We start from the raw sequence: 16,915 nt of genomic DNA, 5'->3' as shown, positions 1-16,915 counted from the left end.
CCCAATTAAAAATTTGCTTCCATGTGCACACCCCAGGCTGCCAACACATCCCGTCCCCAGAGGTTGATAGGGGCTGCAGTGATGTAGGGTCGGACTGTAGCCATCTGCCCTTCCATATTTTTGATCAACACAGGCCTTTGACTAATAAAGGTCTGTGCTGTACCTCCCAAGCCTGCAATGGCTTGGCCAAGAGGGGCCAGGGGCCATGTGGGAGGCCAGGCAGAAAGAGAAATCACCTTACATCTGCCCCAGTATCAATCAAACCTCTGAGTTGAACCTGAGATGGGGTGGCACCTGAGAGGGTCAAAGTGCACATCATCTGTGGGCGCTGATCGGAGATATTCATTGTCCAAAAGACTTGTGGCGGTCCTGTGGATCCGAAACCACCATCTTTGCGATCTCGTTGATCTGCCCTGAGAACAGATGAATGAAAAGGCACAAGTTGAGCAATTCGAGTTCCTGCCGGAATAGTGACAGGAGGAGAAGGCGTAGAAACCATAGCATATATTCGACCCGTGAAGTCAGCATCAATAACTCCAGGGTGAACAAAGATTCCCTGAAGAGTGGCACTAGACCTTCCTATGAGTAGTGCACTCAGCCCCTGGCCCAGAGGCCCAGTGGCATTCAGAGGAACCTTGTGTACCCTGTCAGAGTCTAAGATGACTGTGTCTGAGGTGTATACATCCATGCCGGCTGAGCCATGGGTGCTGGCTGCATGCTGCCTGAGGAAACCTGTGTCATTGCCAGATTCTGGGGTACTGCTTGTATCTGCGCGCTGTACCCCACAGCGCTCGTCTTTTCATTTCCCTGGCTAAAAAAAGGTTTCTTTGATTTGCATTGGTTTGCATAATGACCTGGCTTTTTGCATTTTGCACACAAAAAAGTAGGCCTATTAGCTTGTTCCTGATTTGGCTTCTTGCCAGGTTTTTTCTGTTTCTGATATCCACCCCTTGGCATCTTCTGATGATGCCGTATAGCAGCTGCTAAAGTAGAGATCTGATGATCTATAGTTCCTACCTTAGCACATGCCTGCACCATATCAGTCAGTGAAGGGTCCCCTGGCAAGGCCTGTATAATTTTTGCACAATCAGCATTAGCATTGTCTCTGGCTAGCTGCTTACACAAGAACTGCCTGAGAACATCATCCTCAACCTGCTTTTCCAGGGCCGCTGCCACCTTCTCAACAAATTACAAAAATGGCTCAGTGGGGCCCTGAGTAATTTTCACATATCTCGGCTTAGGAGCTGCAGCCTCTATTGTTTTTAAAATTGCTGCAAAACCTACTTTTTGGCATTGCTCAAGAATCAGAGGGTGCCAGGTGGCCTGCAGGTAAGGGGCTGGCAAAGCGAAACTGACCCAGCAGGACTTCCCGACCCACAGCATGCCTGGGATCCTCCCGAGACCGTCCCATATTGTCTGCAGCAGCCCTGTCAGCCATCTGCGTCCAGGTATCTTCAAACACTCTGAACTGCACAGGCTGAAACAGCACCTGGGCTATATGTCTAATATCATAGGGTGCTAGTAAATCTGTATTCAGCACTCTAAGAATTTGCATGACCTGAGTAGAACCAAGCCCATATCGTGCTACTTTATCTTGCAAATCCTGCACCACCCGCCAGGCAATCGGATCGTGCCTGTCCTGTTGCCCTGTCTGTGGGACTCCTTTGAAAACAGGAAAAACCTGAGCCCCTCCCATCCCATGGGCATCGTCGTCACTGCTCTGTGACAGCTCGTCCCCCGGGACCGGGGAGAGCTCCGCAGGGTCATCCTGGCCATTTCCCTCCATTCGGAGAGCCCCTCCCCTCGGCATTCCCACCTTCTCTAAGAGGTCCCAATCCCCCTTTTCCAATGCTCCCATCCTGACCGTCTCCCCAAACCCGTGGGGATTTCTGCCACGCCTGCTGGTCGATACGAGACCACGCCTCCGGCGGGGGGGGTGCAGGTCGCCGGCATCCGCGGCGCCGGACCGGAGCGATGGCGGCGATCCGTGCCGGCCGGGAGACATCACGGGAGCCGCTGGCACTGCTGAAGACGCGGGAACGGTGGCACCGGCCGTCGTCAGTGCAGCAGGACGCGGCCGTACCGACGAGGGGGGGGTAACATCGTCCCGGAGAGATCAGCGGGGGAACCCGGAACTTCCGGGATCGCGGAACTGAATGTCGAACGTTGCTCAGGGGGCGGCACTGCCGTGCCCACGGCCGGCGGTGTCTGCTGCCCTGTCCCTGGGGGCGGGCCCATAGACGGTACGGGGCCCACCCCCACGGCCGGGCCGCCCGTGATCCGCCGCGATTCCGTGGAAGTAGCAGCCGCGTAAGGTAGCAATGCCGCGCGAAAAGCCGCCGACCGACCTGTTGCGGCCACCACGAGTAACTGCTCAACAACATCCAGCGGGATAACAGGCGTTTGGGCCGCTTCTGCCGGCAATGGAGGGGCGGTGGGTGTGGTGACGTCAGCGAGTGACTGTCTCTGTTCCCGTTGCAATCCCGCCCCCTGGGGATGAATGCCTCGACGTGCTGCAGAGCAACTGGGGGGGTCTTCCCGCGCTGCTGGTGCTTTGTTCGTCTAAAAAGTCTTTTGATCGAGGGCCCGGAACGTAGTCATTAAACAACAAACGCTTCGCCCTCGGGAGTTTTTGGGGGGGCAACTCTAGCTGCGGGGATTTTTCGGGATACCAATCAAACTCGTCCCCACTTTGTCCTGTTTCGCTCCATTCAGAGCCTGATTCCCCCTCCATCAATTTTACATTGATGGTTCCCCAGGTTTTTATTATAGGGACAGCTGAGGGTTCCCCTGCACATATAGCTTCATACAATCGGTCTCCTAATTCTTTCCAAGCTTTCTCAGAAAAAGCCACTCCTTCGTTCTCAGAGAATCCTCTTTCTTTTGCCAAGTTACCAAGTCCTGGTCTGGGATTGGGGCATCCAAGCCTTCAAGAACGTCCCTCCATAAGGAAAGTATGGTTCGTTCTTGCTTAGATTGCTGATTCCCCATCATCCCGGAATTTCCCACCTAGCCGCTATGCTGGGAGGGAGGGGGGAAAGCGCAGTACCTCTCTCGCCGGGAAGGAGAACAGTCCACAGCTCTCCCCGTCCGGGCTTGATCGGCGCTCGGGTCCGCGGGTCTGCGGGATCTCTCAGCCTGCCGCTGACGGGGCTCCGCGGGCTGCGGGACTTCGCTCGCCGATCCGAGGCTCCAAAGCCGGTCCCGGTCGCGCTGCTCCGATGAAAGGTGATCTCGATGGAACCTCCAAATGTCGCTACTCGCGATGTATTTCGCAGAAATAACGACACGGACTTCTCTAGCTAGGTGGCTAAAGAAGCGGTTTATTGAACGGCGGACCATATTCTTATAGTGTGTTCCACAAACTACAAACAGAACAGCAGTCTATTGGATAACTGAAGAAAACAAAACTTTCTCACAAACCGTGAGAACTGTTTATCATCGAAGCCCAGGTGTTAATCTTGTTATTAATTCCTTTTTATTTTTCCCCAGCGTTATCACCCTGGGAAAGGCTCAGGCTGGAACTGAGAAACTGTCTCAGCCTGGGAAAACCTCCTCTGCATGAGAGAGAAACTGTCTCAGCCTGGGAGCTTCCCTGCATGAGAAAAGTTTCAAGCCCTAGCCATTTTCAGTCTGAGGCTTCAATGGCGTCCACAATCCTCCATTATTTTTTATCATGGTATTCCCTTACTGGACAATAGTGGTTTTTCTGATGTCAGCATAATTCCACATGCAAATGTGTTTCTTTGAACAGAGGGGATTTTAATGTGCAGCAGAGTATCTCTACAAGACTCTTCTAAGCTGGTATCAGCTGGGAGAGCTGCAGATTCTGTCCTTTTCTATGGAATTAATCACACTAACACAATCTCACTATTGCACTGGAAACAATTCTATTCTACTGTTTCCTTAAGCTGCATGTTCTGCATGGCAAATGCCAAGTGCAAAGCCACTGCTTAGTGGGTCAATCTGGGGCCCTGCCATGAAAGGAGGGCTTTAGGTCAATGAAACACTCACTGTCAGAGGTGTCAGCAAAAGCAGCTTTAATACAAATGTACCAAAGCCTGGCACAGTCCAACAGCAATGCTCACTCTGCAGCACTGATACAGGGATGGAACAGGGACAGGAACATCAAATTAGAATTGATTTGGAATGATTGATGTGAAGGCTGGGGACAGGAAAGTTGTTGAGTTGTAAAAGGAAATCCCTGCCATTGAGTGATGAGGTACAGAAAGGACCCCCCTGCTTTCTAAACTCCTTCTCAGAGGAGGTGTGGATGGATCCAGTCCTGGTCCCAGACTTCATCAGGACTTTATGACTATGGGATTATACCCGCACTTAATCATTGACCTTTCCCTCCTGTGCATCTGATTCCACTGTTTTTGTCTAAGGGAGCATTCTAAAAATGTAAATCTGCCTGAGAGACTGGGAAAAGGTGTGTAATGCTTGAGAAAATGGTTCTGGGTGTCATTGGAAAATCAGAATAAAAATCCTGGTGGATGGCTCCCCCTGAATTGTGCTGTGGTGGCAGAATGCACTAAATGAGCATTTCACTGGATTTGGATTTGCCATGCACATTTCCCGCAGCTGCTGCAAGGGCTGAGGGTCTTCTCTGGGTGTCTGCAGGGCCTGAGGCTCTGACCTGAGCAAGCTGAATGCAGCACATTTTGCTGTGTGCTGTGCAAGGCTCTCTTGCAGGCAGCAGGATCTGAGCCAGGGGCAGAAAAGCCTTATTTCCCCTGCAGGATGTGGTTAACTTGTTTTCTCAAAAGCAGGGGAGGGTTAATGCTGCCTGCTGTAAGTGAGTCACAAATGGTGACCACAGCATCCTGCCTGTAGCTTGTGAGAGGGGGATGAGCTGGGGAAGGTGTGAGCTGGGCTCTGTTAGGTAAGAACCAAGTTGCCATGGAAACTATCACTCCATCAAACCACCCGAAATTACTTCCTGGTGGCCCCTTGCTAGAACAAGCTGGATTTCAGCAGTCTCTGTCCCAGGTTCAGAAGAAAAAGCACAGAAAACCCACAGCATTCGGTCTAGTAACACTTTATTTTTGTCAATGCTGCAGGAGTATAAAATACACATGAGATATATTTGGCATAAGGAATACAGGCTTAATAAAGAAATGGACTTGAATTCCCTCAGCAGCACTACTGCAGTGCCACAGGCAGAAACATGCCTGGGAAAGGTGCTTTTAAAAGCCCAGATATCTTGAGTGAGCATTGGAGTTTTCAAAGCTTTTGAAGCAGCTTGGACACTTGTGTGCAAATGCCACAGGATGGGGTGATACTCAGCAGGAGCATGAGGATAAATCCAGTCTCCTCAATTTTCACAGGACAGCAAAAACAGCAAAAGCATTTCAAACTGTTCAGTGTAAATCATGTGGCCAGGCAGGAGTGAAGAGTGTTCAATGTCTTCAGGGGAAGCTGCTGCCTTGTGTCCTGGCTGGTCTCTGTCACTGCTCTGGCCCTGCTTGTTCAAGCCCCTTGTGCTGCTGGTTCACGTTCTTTCCTGCTCTTCCTTGGGCTCCTCTTGCCTTCATTCTCCATGACTGGAACAGCAAAAGGGGGTTTAAAAGAAATTTAATGAAACTGGGCCTAGGAACCAGTGTTTGATAGCTGTGAGCTCCCTCACCTCAGAGAAGAAACAGCTTGATACTCATGAGGGTGTTGATGGCGATGCTCTTTGCCAGCAGGACTCTCAAACCCAGCACAGCCATGGACAGCATGTTCACTCTCTGCCCTTCAGCATCTGCTCAGGGACCAGAAAAGAGCAGAGAGATCATGGTCTAGGTGTTGCTGGTGTGATCTTGGCAGAAAGTGGGACAATGCCCAGGGGATGGTGTCAGGGACAGGAAGAGCAGCAAAGGAACAGACGATAGAGAACACGGCAACAACAGGGGAGCCCAGGGTCTGTCTCTGCTGCTTTTGGCTTCCTGGGGCTTGTGGCAACCTTGCAACAGCAGCTTGTGTCTGGTGAAGGTGTTGTGTTGTGCCTCCTGTGGGCTGGAGCAAATCCATTTCCATGCCTTTATCCCCCAAGCAGCAATGCACCTTCACCACCTGTTTGGGTAACTCACCTTGTGCTGAGGGCTCTGTGCTGTTGCAAACCCTCTCACTGGGCCCTGCCACTGGTTCTTCAGCCTCCTCTTCTGCAGCATGATAAAAAAAAGGCATTTTAAACTATATACACATTTTACAGGATTACAAGAAATGTTCATGTGACATTTCCTGTAGGAACTTGAGGAAAGTTGGGGTGATCAGATGATCAGTTATTAATTCCAACATTAATTTCTGGTGACAATTTCTCCATGTAACCGAATGAAACAGAAATATTCCTGCATTGTTTTGGTTTTACTATTTGAAACACCTTCAGGACTGCAAAAACCATCCTGCAAACTATAACAATGTACTTAGTTTAAAAACCCTCACAGCACACCCTATCTTTAACTTTTTGCAGGATTTAGAAAGGCTGTTCCAGCTTGTGCTGCAGAAGGTTTGTTGCTACAGGGTAAAATATTTAGTCATAAGGAAATGCACATTCTGAACAAATAGATTGTGTCTTCCCTCTTCTCCCCAAAAAAGGTATCTCCAATTAATTAAATGGTTGAAACCATTTCTTTCAGATGCTTTGAAACATCTTTCAGCTCTCCCTGCAGAAATCCCCAAAGCCTTTCTCATTTCTGCTGCCTGCCCAGGGCATTGCTGTCAAGAAGGAGAACACAAAGCCCCACAGGCCACTGTCTCCAGAAACAAGTGACAGCTGTGCCACCAAACTGTACCTGGCTGTGCTGTCATCGTGCTGCTGTCGAATTTGGCCGTGCAGGTCACCTCTGTGTCGTTTGTCACACTGACCACTTGAATTGCATTGTACAGCCCCTCTGGTGTCAAAATGGATGTGCTCTGTTCATACACGACCTCCTTAGAGGGCATCTCCAAGCTGATGCTCTTTGTCTGAATATTCCTTGCCAAACAAGCTGCTTTGCCAGGACTGCCACCTTCTTCCAGTTTCTTTGATTTCATCACAATGATTTCAGGTTCAGGAATTTTTGAAATATCTGTAAAGAAAAGCATTGTTTGGAGAGGTTTTTATTCCAGATTTGCCCAAGTGCTGAATGACCGAAAATTCTCATGTACTCCAGCTATGTGTAATTTGTAACATTCTCATTTACTGTCTTTGGGGTTATCATTCCTTCCCAATAGAGGTGCAAGTAATGAAGGATGATTGCTTAAACTCCCAGCCAGCTGTCTTACACAAAAACTATTGGTGTGAAAAGAATTTAGTAGCCAAGAAATCATTGCGATACCATGATTAAAAAAAAATACCTTTGCTTCTAGATCAGGGTTTTTATGGAGAATAAATGGTCATTAAAAAACACATTGTCAGCACTTAAACTCAGATTAACAATTTGAATAAGAGTAAAAACATGGAACTCAAAGGAAACCTCCAGCAGTGTTCCTTGCCAGAAAGGGCTCAGCTTATGAAAGGCTGTCACACACATCCACTAAGATTTATGTGTTTGCTTTAAGAGGAGCACCCTGTGGGGTCTCTTGGGTAAAGAGAGGTGCTTGAGGCTTTTCATCTTCCATGGTGTCTGCCTTGCAGGTGGGTCAAGAGATCCCTCAGGTCTAACATTTTGTTCATCCCGGGGTACTGATGGAAGTTTGATCATGGAGCTCTGATTTTACACCCTTTCCCCATCAGCCCTATGGCACTGCTGAGGAACTGAGGTGAAGCCAAATCGTGCTCTGCCACAACTTCGTGGGTCAGCTCTCCTGACCAAACAGGCAGAACTACACACTTGTCCACACCTACAGCAACCAGACACCCAACACAAACCAAACATTTCCTTCCCAGGTGTTGTACCACGGCTGGCCAGAGCCTGTCAGTCCTGTGCATTCTGTGTTCCCTGAGAAGACCTTGAAAGGCTTTTCATGTGGTCTCCTCTCCAGGCTTCCCAAACAGCCAGAATGCAAACAAGCTTCTTCTCTGCAATAACTCCTGGGCTAGATCTTCAGCAAGAAATATTGTACACAGTGCAATTATATTTCAGAGAGCAGAAGATTTGTTTTATCTGACCACAGAAGCCTCATTTGAGTCCCAGTACTTTGCATTTTGTGACAATTCAGCCATGAAATCCTATCACGTGCTTGCTTCCAGAAGGGATTTGTGGTTTATGTTCTGAAATTTTTTTTGGACAAAAACTTGCACTTCACTTTCGTCTTCTAAAGTCACAGGAGGAGTCCTGAATTCTAAAATGTATTTGGCCTAGAATAATTTTGGATGTTCTTGCAGTACATTAAAGACCTCTGAAAGAGCAGTAGCAATTCCTGAGGGATTCACCTGAATCTTTAGGACAACAGAGATAAACATCAGAAACCCCTGTGACACCCCAATATTCACATTCCTGTAAAAAACCTCAGGGAGACATCAACCTTTATTGTACCTCATGGAATTCCAAATAAAGATAGGAACAGCTAAGGTTTCTTGTAATCCCTACTCCACTCATTGGTCTTTTCAGAGCCCACACAACTGGGCAGCCAATTGTCTTTCATGCCAGGAGCTCTTGGGGATGAGGCACTTGTGAGAATTTAAGCCCAAAAGTATTTAACCTCCTTCCTCCTCTGTCCCCAGGGCAGTGGAATGAATTACCTGGGGACACTGTCAGTGTGGTGTCCATGTCAAACCAGAACTGCTCAAAGCAGGCAGTCACAGATCTGTCTCAAAACTCCTCAGCACTGTGAGCTCTTCTCTGAGCTCTGCAGTCCTGCCCCAAGTCACTCAATGCAAGTGCACTGAAGAATTGGACACTTGACAGGAAATTTGAGCCAGAGTGCTGCCCAAAGTGGGAAGAAGTTACCCCATGCTAAGCAGGGTCCTGCTGGTGTTTGGGGATCATGGAATAATGGTGCTACACAGAGTCAGCCCAGTTGTTCCTGGGAAAACTTTCTGAGCAAATCCAAGCTCCTGATTTGGCTTGAAAGCCTGGCTGGAGTGAGAGTGCACTCAAGGGATTATTGTAGATGAAAATCCATACAGTTAGCCCAAACCATTAAATTCCTTTTTTCACTTCCACCTCAATTTTAAATGAAATTTCAGAAATAAAGAAATATCACTTACTTGGTAGAACTGTGAGAGTCGTCCCCGGTCCAAATGTAAGCTTCTCTGTGCTCACATTGCTAAGACTCAGTCCAATAACTCACTCTTCCTTCAGAGTGCTCAAAAGTGTTGTAAAACAGGAGATGAAAAGCCAAATATGAGTCCTAATTGTCCATGGGCGCAAGTCCATGAGATTATCCAGAGGGAGACTTACTTTCAAAAGTGGAAAGGAAAAAACTTTAATTGAATAGTTCAGTGATTTCAAGTAGCTTGATTCAGTACAGAATTTTCAACTTCTCCCTTTCTTCTACCCGTGAGCTCTTTTATATATCCCGGATAAAAGGCAATATAGAAATAATTTTATATTTCTCTTCTTATTCATTGCAGTCACCCATCTCCTTTCTTTCCCAAAATATCATATCCTTTTCCTTGATTTTTGTTTTTGTACAGGTCCCTATGCTGTTTATATCATTGTGGTATCCGATACTATCAACACTGTGATATATTTCATAGCAAAAACTGTCTCTATTTCACTACAAAGAATTTTGGATTGTACAGGCAGTCACATGACTTCTTCAGTGGTTTTACACCCAATGTACCACCTGAAGAAACACCATAGAGCTTTCAAGGAAGGATCTCAAATAATATCAGAAATGTTGAGTTGTAAACAGGAACTTGGGGATAACATGACACCTCGGGAAATTCTGAGGGAGTTAATCTGGACAGAAAGCAGGTAAATAGCCAGTACTTCTGGTGTTATTTCAAAGCATTTCTTTCGATGCAATCTATTCCCCAAATTCTCTTCATGTGGGCATTAGTGGTAGTGTGACAGGGGTCCTGGAACGTGGCAGTCTGGGTCTGGGGGCGTTGGGAGGAGTGAATTAAAAGCAGAGGAATCAGGAGGATGGGAAACTGCCCAAATGACCTTCCAATAGGGAAGATCAGGTGACCTTCCAGCCCAGCGTCGAATACACCCAGGGATCCTCAAGCATGGACCTAGTTCAGATGCCAGTGTCTCTCTTTGCCTCTGTCTGGCTGTTGCTCTGGGATTTCCCCAGGTGAGCAAGGAAATAGATGTACTCTTTGTGAGTTTGTGGCTGCTCCAGCTGTGCCACACACAGGGGGTGGTGGCTGTCCTAGTTTGAAAGACAGGTGTCTGACAAGGAAGGTGGGAACCTCCCTTGGAATGGAAAACATTATCCTCTTCCCTCTGAATTATTGTAACTTTAAAATTAGGGGCTTTCAGGCACAGACATGAGAAAAGGAACACGAGTTCTTTACCAGTGTGTGTGTGTATAACAAGGCAAACCAACAGCACCAGCAGCAGCACCAAACAGACCCAGACACCAGCCCCAGCTGCTCTGGGCTGCAGGCACTTTCCCCTTGGGTGCAGTTCCGGGCACAGCCAGCAGGGGCGCTGTTCCACGAGCTCGGCCTGCTCTCTCCATGTGGGAAATGGGGGCTCAGTGGCAGGAGAGATGGAGACATGGAGACATGAAGAGATGAAAAAGAGCGTTTCTTTATAAACACAAAGGAGGAGCCAGACTCAGTGCCCTCTGCCGTTCCAGCTGCTGCTCTGGGGCTCTTGCAGCAGCTTATTTTGCAATCCAGAGGGACACTGACACTGGCTGCTCCTCAGGATCTGTAAAGAGAGCCCCTTCTCCATCCCTTGGGTCTGTAAAGGGAGCCCCTTCTCCATCCCTTCCCCCCTGAGCCCCCATTAACAGTGTGAAAAGGCGGCCGAGCTCGCGCCACAGCGCCCCCTGCTGGGCAATCATCGCACCCGCCCTGCCCGGCCGGGAGCCAGCAGCGCCCCTGCTGGCTGTGCCCGGAACTGCACCAAAGGGGAAAGTGCCTGCAGCCCAGAGCAGCTGGGACTGGGGTCTGCTGCTGTTTGCTGTCACTGCTCATGGTGGTGTTTGTTTGTGTTTGTGAGAAAAAACGTCCACTTTAACATTTCCAAAGGTTTATTAAACTTTAACCAATATAATAGAAGACTAAATGAGAAAAAAGATACAGCTCCAGGAGAGGATGGAGCACACAATATCTACCCTTGCACAGTCCATGTAACTGAACTGTTTTCTAGGCCATAAAAAGAACTTTGTCCAGAGGATTCCCAAGGAAGTCAGTGCTGTGAGCACAACTGAATGAAGAATGCACAATTCCACATTCTTACCCACTCAGACCCTCTGTCTCACTGTAGAACGCAGTAAACGTGGCTAAGCAAGATTCCCACTTCCCACAGCCGTGCTCAGTGTCCCTGAGGCAGGAGGGCTGGGAGGTGCAGCAGAGGCCAGAGCAGAGATGACCCTGCTGCCCACGCTGAAGGTCAGGGTGATGCAGGAAATGTTAAGTGATGGTGGAGCAAATATTGACCCTTCAGTCCATAGGGTTCCCCAGACAGAAGTAACTGGACATGTCCTGAGCAGATCTCAGACTCCATGCAGAACTCATGTTGGAGCTGGCTCCTGACAGGAGCTGTGGTCTCATGGAATAAGTAGCCCATGTCAGAGCAGCTTTTCTGGGACAAGCTGCAGGTACCCACACTGAAGCAGTGTATTCCTGAAGGACTGCACTGTGAACTACAGACCCACAATGCAGGAGTTTGTGAAGAACTGCAGACAGTGCAAAGAACCAAAGTTGAAAAATTCCTGGAGAAATGTATTTTGTGGGGTGGACTCCACACTCAGGCAGGGGAAGGGAATGAGAGGGAAGAAGTGGCAGACAAAATATGCTGTGAACTGTCAGTTTCATTCTCCATCCCTGTGCAGTGACTCGACAGATCAGATTTTTTAGATTTGTACTTTTTTTCTCCTTATCCTATTCTGATTTGATTCACAAAAATTTAAATTAATTTCTCCAAGTCCATGTGTTTGCCCAAGGTGGCACTGCAAGCACAGCTCTCTATCCTTATCTCAAGCCACAAGCCTTAATTGCATATTTTACTCCTGTTTATTTGAGAAGGTGCACTGAGAGAACAGCTTGCTGGGCTCCTGCAGGACAATCAAAATCATCTCACCACAACTTCTCAACTCCTTCTTCCTCATCAGGTGCTCTGTAGCAGCCACCCAGAGCAATGTCATCCCTGCTGATCTGCCTTTGCTAAACAGCCTGGCTCCATCCACCACAGCGCTCTGGCAGCTACAGCAACACATCCCCATCATCCCATGGCTCTGCAGCCAAGGCACAGAGCAAAAATGAGGCTGTGCTGGACAGGAGCCCAGGCAATGTGCACTAAAGCTGCACTTGCCCAAACAGCCTGAACAGTTGCCAGAACAGATCCTCCTGCACCATAAATGGCAGCAGCCCTTCTCCCAGCCCTCCCTCCATTGCCTTTTAGTGTCACCAAGCCAGAGGGATGTTTCCTGCACCTGCCATTGCCTGACAAGAGCCCTGGGGAGCAGCTGCTAGAAAGAAATGCTGAGACATCAGACATCTGTCTTCCCCATCTGGCAGTTTTTGATCCATTTTACTACAGAGGTGCTCCAGGGTGATTCTTGCTCCACAGTAATACGTTGCTGAATCCTCTTGCTTTGCTGCCATGATCTGCAGTGTGAAGCTGTTCTTGGAGCTCTCCACTGTTCCCTTAAAGCGATCTCGGAAACCTTCTCCATAATAATTACGCTCCCTGTAAATCAATTCCAGAGAGCCCCGTGGGCCCTGACGGTACCAGCTCATTACGTAGCTGCCCATGGAACCCCCCTTCATGCTGCACTGGAAGGTGCCTGGATCTCCCTCTCGCACGGTCAGTTGCCTGGGGTGCTGCTCCAAGGCCACCTGGCCAGTGACTGCTGCAGAGAGCAAGAACAAGCCACAGTCACTGCAAGATTCAGCAGAGCTCCGGGCAATGCTGGTGGGGCTTTGGACTGGCACTGCACCAGTGGGAGGACAAAATCCCACTCTTTGAAGCCAGCTGAAACAGATGGGCAGAGCTGGTAGAAGCTATCAAGGCTCACAAGGAAGGACATGCCACATTTCCCTTCCTCCTTTTTCCTGTCAGACAGGAAGCTTTTCCTGATTTTCCTCAAAGAAGCACAAAGCATTTGCACCATGTGTTGACAATGCCCTTTGCCTTGCCAAGACAGGAGGGTGAGGAACCCACTCTGCTGTCCCTGAAAGTGCTCTAGGTGAGCCCAGCAGAGACACAGGCCTGTCACAGGCCATGGGGCTTGTGCCCTGTGCTGCCATCCTGCAGCTGGTGTGTGCCAGAGGGGCCGCAGTGCCCCAGGAGCAGAGTGTCCAGTGCCAGGGCAGAGCGCTGGGCCCCAAGCTCTGAGTGCAGCAGGGAGGTGCCCTGCGTGTGCCCAGGCTGCAGAGGAGGCAGCTTGCATGGAGGTGACGAGCTGACAGGCACAAGAGGAGCAGGGCTGCTCTCAGCGTGCTCCACAGGCAAGGCTGGGCAGCTGCAGCCGGGGAACAGGTGCGGCTGCAAGCGCCCAGCACAGCTGCCCAGAGCCCTGCAGAGCACAGGGCTCAGCTCCTGGGGCCAGCAGCCCCTCCCTGCACTTACCTACAACGGGCAATAAGCCCACGCACAGGGCACTCCACATGGCCAGGCCGCTCTGGCTCGCCTCTCTCCACCTTCTCTCTGCCTGCACAACAGCTCTGCCCACACCTGCCCTGCCTGCGCCTCTGGCACTGCTCTCAGGGCCAGTCCCTCCTGCTCCCTCCCTCTGCCTGTGACAGCACTGAGGGGAGAGGTGGGGCAGGAGGAGCACTACTTGAAGCTCTCTGTGCCCTCCTGGCTGTCTCTCATTCTGCATGCTTCAAGAACAGACTGTTTGTTGGGCAGGAAATGCTGTGCTGGCCTAAAGGGGACGTGTTTCTCTGCGGCCAGCCCTGTCCTTTCTCTCAGCAAGTCTTGCAGGCTGCTGCTGCTGGGAATTTGGAGCTAACCAGGGTGGCTGTAGGCTTGTCCTTCCCCTGGTTCCCTGGCCCTGGCTCTGCTGAGCTGCTGCTCCCACATGGGGCACCCCAGGATCCCAGCTGGGCTTGGCCAGGGCACCCCTAAGCCAAAGCGCTCCTCACCTGCTCCTGCACTCTGGCCCAGCCCCCTACTCCCTCCCAGTGATGACACTTCTCCAGCTGCCTCCTCCTGCCAAAGCCCTCCTGGACCCCTGCCCATCAGCAAAGGCAGCCCAGGACTCTGCAGAGACCAGGCTGCTCAGCAGAGCCAGGACACTCCCTGCCCTGTGTCCTCCTCCTCCTCCTCAGCAGGAACCCAGGGCTCTCCCTGTGACCACAGACTGGGACAGCTCTGAGCCCTGGCAGTGTCATTGTCCTGACTGCCACCACTCTTCTGGCAGCATTGCCCACTCCACAGACTGTCTGCATCCTCACCCTCCTCCCTCTTTCCCTGGGTACTTGGACATGGTGCCTTGTGCTGGGGATCCTTAATACTGGGGTGGAAGGGCGGATGGGGAGGGTAGAGAAGCTCACTGAGAATGGGGGCTTGAGGCTGGGAATGGGAGCTGTTGGGTGCATGGCCAGGGAGGATTTGATTAGTCTGGGAATGCCTGGGGTTGGGCAATAAGCTGGGATGGGACACAGCAGCTGCACTACTGCCAACTTGGCAAAGGAGTATTCCACACTGGAATACATGGTTCTCAGAAATAAAGCTCAGGGAAAGGAGGAAACGGAATGCTGGGAGTGAAGAACTTTGTCTTCCAAGGAATCATCCTGTAAAATAAAGAACATTTTTCCTAGAAATGGCTAAAAATGTGTTTATTGATGGACAAGTAGGGCTTAAATTTCTTTCTCTTGTCTTGTGCACTCTACTTTTTTTTTCATCTGGTGAAGTGGAACATCTCTCCACGTTAAAAACTTGTCATTTGCGGACCTGTTTACCATGTAGAAGCAGAAGCTGCTAGCGGTTGTTTTAAGTGTTGAGGTTGTCATAAATGTACAGGAGTACAAGGACATGCCCAGGCTCTTGTAAGTTATGTCCATTGACAGGGCAATGATCAGTGAGCACAAATAAAAAATCACAAGAGGTTCTCAGTGAACATCAGAGAGAAATTCTCTTTCACAGTGTGACCGTGCCCAACCACTGGCACAGGCTGCTCAGGCACCTTCTGCAGTCTCCATGCTTGGAGATAATCACACAGTGTTAGGTGATGACACTGGGGAAGTGTAGCCTGTGGACAACTGAGGCTGGAGAGGGCTGATTCTGAAGGACAGCAGCTCCTGTGAAGGAGTCATGGTGCAGCCATTTGACTGCAGACTGGGAGGAAGGGGACAAGAAGCAGTAGAGATGAAGGCCAGTGATTAATTGCTAAGAAATTATGCCACACCTGATTTCCTGTTGTGCCTTTATTTTTTGGAGAGAAGAGGCAGAGAATTCAGGACTGCTGCTTTGAGGATGAGCCTGGGAGCAAACAGGGATAAGAGAGGAAGCAAGGCATTTTGTAATTCTCCACAATTCCACTTCTAATCAAACGGGAAATAAATCACAATCCCTGCAGTGTGCAGCAAAGGACAGGAATGTCTGTGGTGCACAGTGATGACACCTGGCTTGTTGCAAACAGCCTTGAGACCCATCAGCTCCCGGCCCCAGGGAACTCTCACCTTCCCCACATCGAACACAACCTCTGCCAGAGCCCGGAGGGTTTGTGTTAAAGCTCATCTGCATTTCCTGCTCCCGTGGGATGGCACAGAAGTACCGGGCAGAGTCCTGAGCTTGCAGGGACCGCAATGAGAGATAAGCCTCGGATTGGGAATTGTCCCGGGAAATCGTGGCCCGACCCTCCACTGCTGACCCGTAGAGCTGTGTACCGCCACTGGGAGAGCTGATATAGGACACCCACTCCAGGCTGCCCCCGGGTGCCTGGCGGTACCAGTAAACAAAATAATCCTGGAAGGTGAATCCGGACCCGCGGCAGGAGAGGGTCACGGAGTCCCCGGGCGCTCGCAGCCCTCCGCCGGCCTCCTGCAGCCTCGGCTGTGCCCAGAGCCCTGCGGAGGGAGAGCGCAGCAATCGGGCAGGGAGCGAGCACGGCCCGAGGGCGCTGTCCCGGGGTCCCGGTGCCCCCGGCCCGCCACAGCCACAGCCACAGCCCCTGTCCCTGTGTCTGCCCCGGCCTTTGCCCGTGTTCCCTACGCTGTCTCTGCTCCTGTCCTTTCCCCAGTCTCTGCCCTTGTCCCTGTCCCTGTTCGTGCTCCTTTTTCAGCCTGTCGCTGTCGGTGTCCGTCTCCCTGTCCCCGTCCCTGTCCCAGTCCGTGTCCCTGTCCCTGAGCCTGACCCGATACCTGTCCCTGTCCCTGTCCCTGTCCGTGTCGCTGTCCCTGTCCCTGTCCCCGTCCCTCCCTCCCCGCCCCGCTCGCTCCCTCCCCGCCCGGCTCTCACCTGCCGGCCACCAGGCCAAGGCCAAGGCCAGCAGCCCCGGCCCCAGCCCGGCCGCCATCGTGCCCGGCCCCGGCTCCGCGGCAGCCGCACAGGAGCCGAGCGGAGCCGCGCTCGGGCCGCTCCCGCCCGGCCCCGCCTCGCCGGGGCAGCGCCGGCGCCTCTGCCCGCCCCGACACACCCGCCCCGGGCCCCGGGCCCTGCCCCGGGCAGGAGCAGCGCCGGCCACGGCCGGGCCGCGGGCAGCGAGCGGCGCTGCGCCCTTGGAGAGCGCCTGGGGCCCGAGGGAGCCGAGCGCTCCGTGCCCAGCGCGCCCAGAAATTCGCCCTCGCAGCACAGAAGGTCGCTGCCATCCGGGGCTGCCTTGGGCAAAACGCTGCCGGCAGCTGAGGGAGGCGATGGCTCCTCTCTCCTCGGCACTGCTGAGGCCACGCTTGAGTACCGGGGACACGTCCTGACTCCCCACTTTCCCATCCGTG

The 16,915-nt window shown here is 51.3% G+C and overlaps 2 protein-coding genes across 2 annotated transcripts in view; both read right to left on the bottom strand.

The window, feature by feature from the left end:
* LOC130264135 (M1-specific T cell receptor alpha chain-like) overlaps positions 1-16,915 on the bottom strand; it is a 215,500-nt gene that overhangs the window by 113,445 nt on the left and 85,140 nt on the right. The gene's annotated exons all lie outside the window — the stretch shown is intronic.
* LOC130264150 (Ig heavy chain Mem5-like) lies at positions 5,028-16,606 on the bottom strand. Its single transcript, XM_056512161.1, has 7 exons — positions 16,440-16,606; positions 15,724-16,048; positions 9,116-9,165; positions 6,777-7,052; positions 6,075-6,146; positions 5,630-5,746; positions 5,028-5,546 (listed from the first exon to the last, which is right to left on the bottom strand). Exons 1-6 carry the CDS (start codon positions 16,495-16,497, stop codon positions 5,631-5,633), a joined length of 897 nt encoding a protein of 298 aa, XP_056368136.1. The 5' UTR covers positions 16,498-16,606; the 3' UTR covers positions 5,028-5,546; position 5,630.

This window comes from Oenanthe melanoleuca, chromosome 27 (genome assembly GCF_029582105.1).
Source record: "Oenanthe melanoleuca isolate GR-GAL-2019-014 chromosome 27, OMel1.0, whole genome shotgun sequence".
NCBI lineage: Eukaryota > Metazoa > Chordata > Aves > Passeriformes > Muscicapidae > Oenanthe > Oenanthe melanoleuca.
Note: the sequence above shows the minus strand (reverse complement) of the source record. Positions and strands in the feature narration are given on the sequence as shown.

Coding starts and splice junctions, on each gene's coding strand:
- LOC130264150 (XM_056512161.1), bottom strand. CDS start 16,497: ATGGCGGCCGGGCTGGGGCCGGGGCTGCTGGCCTTGGCCTTGGCCTGG. Junction 16,049..16,439: donor CTTGGCCTGGTGGCCGGCAG/GTGAGAGCCGGG, acceptor CTCCCTCCGCAG/GGCTCTGGGCACAGCCGAGG. Junction 5,747..6,074: donor CACAGAGCCCTCAGCACAAG/GTGAGTTACCCA, acceptor GTCCCTGAGCAG/ATGCTGAAGGGCAGAGAGTG.